At 45.3% G+C, this 12,386-nt stretch overlaps 1 protein-coding gene across 1 annotated transcript in view; it reads right to left on the reverse strand.

Moving 5' to 3' along the window:
* Positions 1-7,782: 7,782 nt before the first annotated feature.
* The window catches only part of ATP5F1A (ATP synthase F1 subunit alpha), a gene marked incomplete at its 5' end in the record, with an annotated part of 10,179 nt that continues 5,575 nt past the window's right edge, over positions 7,783-12,386 (reverse strand). Inside the window, 6 exons of the mRNA XM_006034277.3 lie at positions 7,783-8,000; positions 8,547-8,697; positions 9,081-9,225; positions 10,089-10,196; positions 10,282-10,506; positions 10,637-10,788. Coding sequence (XP_006034339.2) covers positions 7,919-8,000; positions 8,547-8,697; positions 9,081-9,225; positions 10,089-10,196; positions 10,282-10,506; positions 10,637-10,788 — 863 coding nt within the window. The remainder of the gene's footprint in view (positions 8,001-8,546; positions 8,698-9,080; positions 9,226-10,088; positions 10,197-10,281; positions 10,507-10,636; positions 10,789-12,386) is intronic.

Consider the following 12,386-nt stretch of genomic DNA (forward strand, 5'->3'; position numbering starts at 1 on the left):
TATGCGTTACTTCCTGGCCTCGGCCGTCTTGGAGGATTGCTATGTGCTGTTGAAGACTCTCTGCATTGTGACCCAAAGACTGACACTGCAGGTGGATGAAAAAAGCACTCATTTGAATACATTCATAAGTGGACTGGGACCCTTTGGGATCCTCTCCTTTTACTTCTCATGTCTCTAAACCACATTTGACCTTTTTGTTACACACGCTTGTTGTGCTGGTTTGTTTACTGTGCTTGGTGAGGTCATTCAAGCAGTTAGCATTGCAGCAGGCATTGCATAGTCTGAGGCTTTGCTGCAGTCGCAGGCAGCTGAACCAATTGCATAGCCCCACTACTTCTTCATTAGTTCCTTGGAGTGTCTGACTCAGGTGCGTAGGCAGTTGAGACATCGCCACCTTCGCCATAGTTTGTAAACCCCTGGTGGTTAAGATTCAGCTGCTGGAATATCCATTGGGATGCAAGTCACCGTGCAAATTAGAGAGTCATTTTATGCTGCAGTCAAACATGGAGAAAGAGATCCTGTCCCAGTTCATCTTCCTCCTCTTGGGACTACCTGCTCAGAGTACTCTGAAGAGAGGTGAATACCTGACCCAACGTGGATACTCATGAGGGCTGTGGGATACAGCACCGTTCCGCTTCAACTTCTGCTTCAACGGAAGTGTTTCAAGTTTCGTTTAGTTTCAAAAGCACTGTTCCGTTTCGTTTCGTTGAAACTATTTTGCTGTTTCTACGTTTCACCCATAGGCTATAATGGGGAAGCACAAAACTGGAGGAGCAGCCTCCTGTGATCGCAGGCAGATCAGGAGCTCGCATCCCCGGAGGAATCTGGCAGAGCCCCGTGCCCTCTTTGGGGTGCGGGCAGGAAGCTGCTGCCGCCACCTGGGACTGGTGCTGAGAGCTGAACCTGGTGGAGGTAGGCCAAGTGCGGCACGGTGGAGGGAGGTGGAGGCAGGCTCAGTTCCACAGGGCTGGGAGCTGCTGAGCCCAGCGGCTTGCAGCCCCGTGGGGGAAGGGGGTGCGCAGCGTTGGGGCTGCACACCGCCTGCCTCCACCGGGCTCAATGCCCAGCAGCTCGCAGTCCCATGGAACTCAGCCTGGCAGCGCCGGCTCTGCCTGCTTCCCGCCACCGGGCTGAGCTCCATGGGACTGGTGGAGCCGATCAGAGCGCAGTCCGGCAGTGGGAGGCGAGCAGAGCCAGTGCTGCGCTCACCCCCTGGGCTGAGCATCATGCAGCCACAGAGCCGCTGGGAGCACAGCCCTGGCTCTCCCCTGCCTCCCACCACCTGGCTGCTGCTTCAAAACTTGAATTGTTTCAGAAATTTTTGAAACGTTTCGACTGGCCTCATTTCATTTCGAGGCTGTTTCGAAGCCCTTTGTTTCATTTTAATTCTGTGTTTCAAGCTCAAAACAAGTCGAAGCGGCGTCAAAATGAAACAGCCGGTGAAGCTTTGCACAGCCCTAATACTCACATTGCTGGTTTGACAGAGAACATACAGACCATTTCTCATGGTTTTAAAAAATTAAATAAATCCATTTGACACAAATCAAACCATCCACTTGCCCCAAGTTCCTCCCTCACCACGGCCACGCACACAGTTTACTTCAAGAGAGCAGCGTGTCCTCTTCCCTTGGAGGACTAAAAATATGCCAGCCTGGTTCCAGTTCTGCTAGGTGTGAGACAGGTGAGAGACAAGAGCTGCCTCTCAGGGCATGTGACGGCTTGTAGAAATTCAGGGCTGGGCTAGCGAAGCAAGGAAGCGTTGAGTCTAAATGCGTCACACAGTGAACGGAGCACGCGTCCTGCCCTTGCCGAGAGGATGAACTCCGTGAACTGTGGCATCTTTTCCATCCCTGATTTTGCTGGCTCCTGTACGTAACGACGTGTCACTTGCTCATTCCTTTCTCTAGGACTGTGCTGAGGTCTCCTCCCCTTTTTTAGGAAGTTTCCAGTCATTAGATTTTCAGCCCATAACCTTGAGACAGGGACATGACATGCCAAAGTATTTGGGGACTACGGTCATGGGGATCCCCCAAATCTTGCAAGGGCAACTGCATAATGGGTAAGGGGGGAAAGCAAGGAGTTAAAATGCAGGGATTAGAATTGTGGTGACATCCCTTTTTTTGGCCCATTAACATCAGGTGATGAGCTGCACAAAGAGCAGAGATTATTAGGTCTAAGGAAATACCTTAACTGGATGGCACAGACTCCATTGTGAATAACATCACTAGGAAAACAACTTCTACTAATGTAACATGCCCACCTCTGGAATGGAGCCTGACAGCTGCTTAGCTGCATGGAGCAACACCACAGCAGAGTCAGGCAGGATGTGAAGAACAGCAGAGCCACTGAAAACTCATTTCAGCAGACAGGAAGGAATTGCCCAAACTGCACAAGCTTGCAAATGACAGCGAGTGCAATGTGCTTGCAACTCCAGCGCGCTCACTCAGAACCACGCTCATCAGCAACTGAAAAAAAATTCCAGCTGGTTACTACTACTTTTAAAGCAAGAGGGAAGTCACATGCTGCTTAGTGCACTCTCAGTGGCTCAGTTACCAACAGTTCTCATCAGCTTAAATATGGCATTATTTGGGTGACCTGTTCTGAACCGTTCTACCTTCCCCACATGCACCCCACCCTGGTGCAGTGCCAATAATTTTTAATAAGAGGCTCCCAGAAAAAAAAAAAAAAATCCCTTAAAGTCAAATGTAAATACCATAAGCCAAGACAGGGACACCCAGAAAGGCATGAAGGACTATTTTTCTGGCCATTATTTAAACAGCAGCTCACTTGTAACCAAGGAAGGAGATGCTACCATTTCAGATATGTTCCTTTGTAGGGCATTATTTTTATTTGCAAGAGCAGTGCTGAACACCACAAGGATCTGGGATGGAAGGAGCTTTGCATCCTTCATAGCAGTCACTACTGTAACAGGAAGAGCATGCTGCTGTGTAGGTTGAAGGGGGAAGATGAGAAAGGTTCCAATACTCGCCTCTCCTTTAAAAACCACTTGGGTTGCAGTGAAACTACAGGCCAAAAAAACAAAACAAAAAAAAAAGTTCTATGCAGAACGGCAAAAGATCTCAGGCATAACATGGTTTAATTGTCAGGGACACAGACATGGTGATTTTGGCGTGAACTAAAAAAAATATGGCGTATGCCGGTGAACTGGCCTCTTTACAGAAACTTCACCCAGGAATTGGCGGACCCTGTACTACCATCTCACCTGATACATGCGGCACTTGTTTGTTGCTATAAAGGATTGCTCGAATGTAGGTGTTTCATAGTTTCTAGGGTCAGAAGGGACCTGAACAGATCATCAAGTGCGACCCGCTGCCCTGGGCAGGAATGAGTGCTGGGGTCACAGTACCCCAGCTAGATATTTATCCATCTCGCCTGGGTCCACCATTGGCAATAGCTTATGTGGCAAGTTCTGCCGTTTTTCCCCACAAGCAAACTCGAATCAGTGCTGTCAAATCAACAGGTCTCTCTATTCAAGACTAATGTGAATATGTGAACCCTCAAGATAACAGTTATGAAGAGCTGTTTAACATGGCAGTGCCTAATGGCCAACGGACCCTATAGCTGTGCTAAGCTCTGTACTTGTGCAGTGCCTACCATGTACAGACAGGAAAAAAACTGTGATGCAAGAGGATACACAAGCAAGGAGGACACTGTAATAGTAGCCAACGTGTCATGTTTAGGATTTCCCCCCTGACCTTTCTTGAACGTGGGTATTTGTTTTCCAGCAGATCAAAAGGGACAGTTCTGTGCTCAGCTGTGAGCATCTCCTGTACTTTGGAGATCAATAAATCATTTGAGCCACAAAGGGCAGGAGCTCCCATTGGAGTGCACAAGGCGGGCACAGATCTCCGTCAGCCACTGATGAATCAAGGCTGGCAGCACACAGTATTCATCAACACAATCCCCAATGCTGTGTTAGACTCAAGGCCTCCTCCATCACTTTTACGGATTGAGTGGTACCCGATTTCAAAAACCAGTTCATTTACTATAGTGCTTACCTCCTTGCAGAGGGGTTAGGCAGAAAGCAGCCAAGCAGGAGGGGCTGAGCCTACCCATGTCTACTTATCTCTTCACACCTCTTGTCTCCTCACGTTTCCTGCTATACACCTTTCAAAGGATCTAGTTGAGAAGCACTGCCCGAATAGCACTGCACACTGCTGGAAAAAAAGTTATCTTAACCAACTGGCACCATCACGTGGCCAAATCGTCTCACTACAATTCATATCACTCCCTGCTAAAACTTCCAGCCGCTTTTTATGGCGCTTAGCAGTTAGTATCTACTTTACTCATGTGCTCCCCGTACAGATGGGGAAACAACCAGCTTGCCCCAAGGTACGTGGCAGTGGGAGAGCAGAGCTGACTAATTCAGGAGCATCTGACTTTTACTTCCATGCCCATCTTTACCATAAGCCAACAGGCACTTGGCATATGTACACATCCATTATTTATTTGTCTGCAGTGCCTAGGAGCCTGGGTCTTGGACCAGCTGCTGTGCAAGTATAAAGAAAAAAAAATTAAAAAGTTTCTTTGTACCTTCAGATTATAAGGTAACAACAAAGCTTGGGCTTACTTGCTCTGTGGATACCCCCTATATGGGCTGGACAGTTGTTTTATCTTCGCCCCCACCTACACTAGGGTGTTCTGCCAACCTAGCTTTCTGACAGAACTGTATCCACACAGCAGGTTTAGCCAACAGATGACAGCCAGCAATTGCTGCCATTAAAGAAAGGTGGGAAACACCTGGCAGCAGGAACTCCCTTCTGCACAGCGAAAGAAATAACAAAAGCCCCCAGAGCAAATACAAAGCATTGGGGAAAGAATCTAGGAGTAAGGCTAGAGCACTATAGCCAGTGGGGGTATCTACACCGATGCGCTACAGCAACATAGCAATCATGCAGGTCTACACATGATCGCCAGCTATGTCGCTGTAGTGGCACACTCCCCCCTTGTAGTGAGCTGCTACTGCAGTGTAGCGGTGAAATCTAAATGTGTGCTGCCTGAATGGCACAGTACGGATGGTTACAGCACTGTGCTAGTACTGCCAAAAAGAAGTACTAAAGCACAGCACAGTAACAATTGCCATACGGAGATGTGTAGATGCACGCAATGATAGAATTCCCTTTACTAATGACTTCCTAGGGATATTGAAATATTTGCAAAGCGACGGGAATACAATAGCTGCCATCACATTGCATTAGCACCTGTCAAGTTAGCAGATTTCCATGCAACTGAGTAGCGCTATGTATTTGATCTAGTAGATGCATTCAAGAGGCAGGGATTGTTGTGGGCAATACGTTTTATTGGACCAACTGCACAGTTGGGATAGACTTGGATAAGTTTGCAAGTGTAATGCAATGCATTCTTCTTCAGGTCTCAGATGGTTAGTCTCTCACTGGCAACACAAGTTACTACTTCACCATGAAATAGGCTTGACTTATCTTCGGTCTGTAGATATTCTGGAATTCACGACTGAGACACCAAAAGTGAAGCAGAACTAGGACACTTAAGAGCCCTTAGAGGTGTCCATCTAGTGCTAAAATAGTAATACTGATACCAGACAGACATCAACACCCCTTCAACAAAAGTATTTACAATTTTCAGTCTCGAGTCAGGTGCTCCAACCTGTAAATTTGGACTTTAATATTAGCTCTGATCTTGATTCAGGTTTGGAATCCTCTTAAGAGGGATGCCTCCAGCCCTTTAAATTTCAAGGCCTGAAGTCTGGAATGCCTTTTATCCAGTAACAGAAGTGCAAGAAGCTTAGGTTAGGATTTGCCCCTGTGCTTGTAGGGCTGAATCCTCATCTCTCTGCCCTTGCTGGGAGAATTCAAGCCAGGAGCGTCTATTCATCCTAAAAATCAGGGAAGAAAAATTCAGTGCTTCCTTTTGAAGCAGTTCTAGAGAACAGTTACACAAAATAGGGTAAGGAGGCTGTAGCCAAAATTATCAGGCCCATGGAAGCAGGAGAGCTAACCCAGGTACCAGTTGATAGTCAGTCTAATGACCAAATACCACCTTTACCTGAATCCAAGACTACTTCAAAATTAACACAAAACTCTCCAATTAGATTCTAGACATGGAAGATGTTAGAAATTTTCCACGCCTACAATCTAATTATTGTAGACTTTTCCTAAAATTCCCCCCCGCCCCGCTGCAGCAGAAAGCCAAGCAGTGGCAAGGAAGCAAGGGGTCCCGACCTCCCCGCCTCTGGCCATTGCAGCCTGCCCTGTCTGCCACCCCTAATAGGATCAAACCTTTCACCACTAGTGCCCAACTAGGGGCCAAAGCCTGTATCTGCTCTGTAGCAGAGAAAATCAGACCTGCTGGGTAGAGGCAGCAGTTATGGGAAAGAGGATGTGCAGGGGTTTGCAGGCAGCAGCTGAACTCTGATCCAGAGCTTGTACAACAGCTGCTACCTGTCCCTGCACCTTCTAGTCAAATCCAAGACAAGGGTCCCCCCTCCCCCATTCAACATAAGTGCGAAGGGGATGGGACAGAAAACTATTTACTCACATCTGAAATTAGGTTGTCATGAAAAGTAGAACAGCTCCAATGAAAAAGCACTCCCTTGTACCCCACCCCCAGCCAATGATAACAAGCAGGCAATGAAGAAAGGTGCTGGGAAATGGGATTCAAGTAGGGAAGGAAAAGGAAGCCTGGATCCTTCCACATCCCACTGTAGTACAAGAATGACTGGTTGGGAGGGCACCACCTCCTGCACCATGTGCATGTCTCCAAACAGCCCAGCCAGGTGGACCCCAGGGGATGCTGCAGTTAGATACTTAGTTGTGCATAATGGCACTAAACATGGGCCAGATACCCAGCTGCATGGCAATGTTGAAGTCTCTGTGCTAGGCATGTATAAAAGAGTAGTTTGCTGGCTGGGGAAATACTTTATTCAAATGTTGGAAGTACCCCCCCACACACACACACGGGGCTAGATCACATAAGAACCTGACCTATAGTCTGAAATCGAAACAGTTTAGTTCCACTAATTACCTTGCTGAATTATTTGGGCAGTTGAAACACCTTTGCTATTTCAGGCTCAAGTTCACTGAGCTAAAACAAAGCGGAACAATACCCAAACAAAGCTTTTAAAAAAGAAAACAGTTTGCTACAATATTGCCCAACTGAATCAAGGTAGCCTTAAAATATTACAGAAAACCAAACTGTTAATTTTACCTCCTGCTCTTTAGTTTTGTTATTCAACATCCCCTCCCACAGAAAAGGGAGGTTGTTCAGCATTTGAATGCGGAACAGGTGCTGAAACTAGCTGCCTCCACATTGTTCAAATCCTAACTTCAGTTAGTACCGCTAGAAGTATATACAGAGCAATTTTTTTCCTTCTAGGAAGTTATGGAAGAAAACGATGGATTTTAGAGTACCCTGTTTGCATTTACAGTTTTCTACGGCATGTCCACTGAAGCTTGTACTATGCATTTACACACACTTTAATCTGTGAAAAGCACATGTGCAAGCCCTTTCTGCCTTCCATGAGAATCAAGCATCCAACTACAGAGACTCTACTTGTATTAAGATGAGCATAAACCAAGAAGTCTTCATCGTTGGTATTTTGATACTAGGGACAGCATTTTTCTTTTGGAAGCAAGCATGATTTAAAATCTAACACAGACAGGAACACCAACAGAAACAGAACTTTGCTGAAAGTTCAGGTATTCTGGGCATATGAGACATCCGCCTAATCATGTCAATTAAAAAAAAATCCCTAAGTGAAGTTAAGAGTTAATTAAGACTAGATTATTGAAGTTTATGTACATGGAACATTTTATTCAGCAAAATCTCTGTACATGTGGAGTCACACATACTTTAAGTCTCTAGAGAATGGAGCCGAGCACTAGATGATGTCAAGAACCTAGCACATTGAACAGTCGAGAGTTTATCCTTCAAAAGTAGCCAGGAAGTTCATAACTATTTCCTTCAGCTTAGCTTCTGTTTGTTCAGAGATCTTCCCATCAGTCCTGTTGAAAGACAGATCCAGGTGCAGTAGTAAGAAAGAAGTTTTAACTAAACAGTTTGCTAGTTTAGACCCAACCAGAGTGTGGCAATAACTCCCAGTTACTAAGGCATCCAACTGCTAGCCAGCAATGAATTAAACAAGCTTCTGCAAGAACACAGGAAGTTGCACACTTTGAATTGGCATCTCAGTGGAACTCGTAGACAGAACAGGGACTAGTGGGGCATGCATCTGAAGCCAAGCTTGTCTAGGGAAAAAAAGTGGAGGACTCCTGCACACTTTAAAAACAAACAAACACAATGAAAACTGCTGTGTTCTTAGCAATACAAGAGCTGAATTATGTCCTGGTCAGATTCAGGGGGGTAGACTTCATTAGCTGGATTCGTTATGTGTCCGCACAACTGGTAAACCAAAATACAGGCTAGAAGTCCGTGAAGATCACAGTAACAGACACTGCAAATCAAAAGCCGACTTAAGAGCTAGATTCAGCTCCTCATTTGAAAGGTTTTCCAAAATCAATATGAAACACCAGATGGACAGATAGCCTTACCTGATTGTGGCAAGGAGGGCCTGATGCTGGCTTAGGACGTGGGCCAGGAAAGCACTCTCAAATTTGGTGATTTTGCTGGGCTCCAATTTGTCCAAGTGGCCTCTTACACCGGCATAGATGACTGCAACCTGCTCCTCAATGGCCATGGGGACTGCACAAAAACAAGGCAATGTTAGCTCTTCTGGATTCCTCATCTCGAGGGCATTCTGCGCCCAGCAAAATAAAATTGTTGGGGCACGTGTCACATCTACCTTACAAGGATCACAGAGTAGAGCATGCATTCTGTATTTAGCCTGTTCATGTTTACTCAGTTTTCACTGTTGCTGCAGACAAATTGATCCATCAGTTCTTATGGCCTGCCAGAGAATTAGAACTACAGGGCAGCCAACGGGAAATGGTAGCTGATGAGTCTCCGAACAGTCAGAAGTGAGACTTCTGATGTCAGCATCCCAGGGTTCTGCAACTGGCATAACTGCCTGCAGAGCATCTCGTGTTCTCCGATTAAATGGCTACGTAAGTGAAAGTGAACCTCACCATACTGTCCTTGTTTGAGCAGCTCAGTTAAACGAACACCACGATTCAGCAGCTGTTGAGTAGCAGCATCCAAGTCGGATCCAAACTGAGCGAAAGCTGCAACTTCACGATACTGAGCTAACTCCAACTTCATGGTACCAGCCACCTAAAATGCAAGAGAAAATGGTTCTGGATAGTGTTCTCAAGCTCCTGCTTTACAAGAGAGGCCTAGGAACTACTCAAAGTCACCTGCTAGTGCTCAACTATAATGGGAGCTCAGTAAATTTCACTTCTATATAAAGCATGCACTCATTTCATGCATTTGGAACTGCTGCTCTATGCCAGGTTTTGTTTTAGAGAACTATAATATTTCAAAGCACATTCAAGCACCAATACAAGTTTGCTACTCTACAAATACAACTTCAGACCCCTTCTTGAGACGGAGAGAATGTTTTTAGCCCTGGAAACTGCATACCAATTGAAATGGCAAGGATGGTAGCTCTTTCAAGCAGATGGCTGCATACTGATGTAAGGATGAGCCAAGTGTAGGAAGCAAGCAGAAATACGGGGAAGAAGAAAGGAGAAGAGGGAGGAGGAGCTGGGCAGCACTTTCGAGTTATGTGGCTTTCCTGCATGCTAGGGTTATTTAAAGCCGAAAACTAACGCTTTAAAAAGTTAGCATTAGACTTGCTAACTCCAGTGTTGCTCTGATCAGGCCTACAAGCAGGCAACATTTAAGTCTATATTATATATATAGGACTGCTTCACTACTCTCATTTGTAGAATTTAATGGAGACTCCAGCAAAACCCTGTGCAGTGTTCACAAGCATAGTACTAAATCCCCTGCTAGAAATTCAGCATTAGCATATCTAGGAAGACAGTCACATGTTTAGTCTTAACCAGAAAGAAGATACCAAAGGGAGAAAAAGAGGCATAAATACAAGACTTCAAATGGGCGGGCAAGAAGAGAACCTGCGACTCTTACCCGACTGCTTGCTGCCTTAGAAAATAGTATTGTTTCATTCTCACCTGCTTCATAGCCCTAGTCTGGGCAGCAGAACCTACACGGGACACAGACAGACCAACATTGATTGCGGGTCGGATGCCTTTGTAGAACAGTTCAGTTTCCAAGAAGATCTGCAGAATACAGATTGCCATGGTTAGCTTTGTTGACAAGACTGAGGCACTCAAAGTAAGCAAGTTACACTTTCTTAAAGCCTACCTGTCCATCAGTGATGGAGATGACATTAGTTGGAATGTAGGCTGACACATCACCAGCCTGAGTCTCAATGACAGGAAGAGCAGTCAGGGAGCCACCTCCAAAAGCATCATTCATTTTGGCTGCTCTCTCCAAGAGACGAGAGTGCAAGTAGAATACATCACCAGGGTAGGCCTCACGACCAGGTGGGCGCCGCAGGAGCAGAGACATCTGACGGTAAGCAACAGCCTATAATACAAAGAAGCCTTTAGAAGAGCATAGACAGTTTCTCCAGACTTCAGTCTATAAAAGTTTTGATGCTTTAAAGATTGCCTATAGTCATCTGAAGTCATTTTCTTTAACTAGAGTGTTGTCTAACCTGTTTAGATAAATCGTCATAGATGATCAGTGCATGTTTCCCATTGTCTCTGAAATACTCTCCCATAGAGCAACCAGAATAAGGGGCCAGGTACTGAAGGGGTGCAGCATCTGAGGCTGTGGCAGAAACCACAATAGTATACTTCATGGCATCTAGAAGACATTAAGAGAGAAAAATGTCTATAACTGTTTAGTAACCTTAGAAACTTCCTTCCAATTACATATAGCAACATGAATGACGGGATATCCAAAGGTCCCATCACAAGATTAAACTAGCTGATAAAAAAGGCAGGAGGGCAACTCAATTAGCTACTTCCAAGTGGAAAGCTATGTAGTGTTAAATCCAGTCTTGGCTGGATTTAGAAGGCTGTACTGAACTAGAGCCTATAGGGAGCTTTTAAAAATTCTCTTTAAAAGCTTAAAAGTTGCCTAGCTTGACAGCAAGATTCATAAAAATGAAGTAATATTTGGCCTCAAACCTTGGCATTATTTTCTCCCGAAGGGAGGAAAATAAAACCCACTAGCCCTATTATGGTAGCGAGACCTCAGTCCTAGCTGCAATTCTCCTTTTTCATAAGTTCTCAGTTTAAGTTACGTTATGACAAACTAATGTCACAACTGACTTGGAATTTTTTTTACTCAAATACATAAAAGCCATGGGACTCATTTGCAAAACAACAGAATAATGAAATTTCTCAGCTTCTGCACAAAACAAATAAGTGTCACTCCTAGAATACCACAAGAATGCTGCAGAGCAGTGGGCTTTAGGTCATGGACCAGAAGCGACTGTGGACCAGCGAACTGCACTCTGGAAGTGACCAGCATACCATGGAGTGGTAGCCAACCCTTTTTTATATTAAAAGGGTTGGCTGCCAGTCCACAGTATGCCAATCACTTCTGGACTTCCAGTCTGGCAGCCAACCCTCCTGCGGGCTGGCAGCCAACCCTTCGCAACTCAGCAGTTGGGAACCTCTGCTGTACAGCACCAGTATGCCTACAACACTCAAGTTCAGATTCTAGTCTGCCCTGCCAGGCACTGAGGCCATAATGCCTTATTATTATTTGAGATTCATCAGATATGGTCTTTACTTTACTGGTGGGGGGGGGGGCAATCTAATTTAAAAGGCGAGTAAAAAGGAAAAAAAAAAGAAGCCACCATACTGACCCAACCTCTGTTGTCTGGCAGCCAAGTGTTTTTCCTTAAACTTTAGCATTCCCATCCACCATTTCATTATTACACTACTGAAGTTAGTCTGTACAACCGCTACTTCTACAGATGAACTTCTGACAAATTTAGCATTTATGTTTACTTCTGAGGTGAATGTATCCTAAAGCATAAACTAGAACTGGAGTTCTTCCCCACGATAAGTCGTTAAGTATAGTTTTGCTTTGAAAGTGATCAGTTCAGTAGCATTCTAGGAGCCTCAAGCCTGCCCAACTGGCTAGTTTCAGAGGAAACTTGCTGATTCAATTTAGATCTGCTTGGAGAAAGATCAAACTATTCTCATGATTCAGCAACAGAGGTGCACTGATAAAAAAAAAAAAATTGGTCCATATCATATCAGCACCAATAAAAGGAAAATTGACATTATTGGCAAATGGTTTTTTTTGCCCAGTGTAGCAGATACTGTCACTGACAAATGCCATGTGCACATATGCAGCTGCACGCATGCATGCAGCCAGGAATGTAGTGCAGCAGCTTGGAGCGCAGCATTGAGCCAGTTAAGTTTGGGGGGGGGGGGGGGGGGGGA

Source organism: Alligator sinensis, unplaced genomic scaffold (assembly GCF_000455745.1).
Source record: "Alligator sinensis unplaced genomic scaffold, ASM45574v1 scaffold518_1, whole genome shotgun sequence".
Classification (NCBI taxonomy): Eukaryota; Metazoa; Chordata; order Crocodylia; family Alligatoridae; genus Alligator; species Alligator sinensis.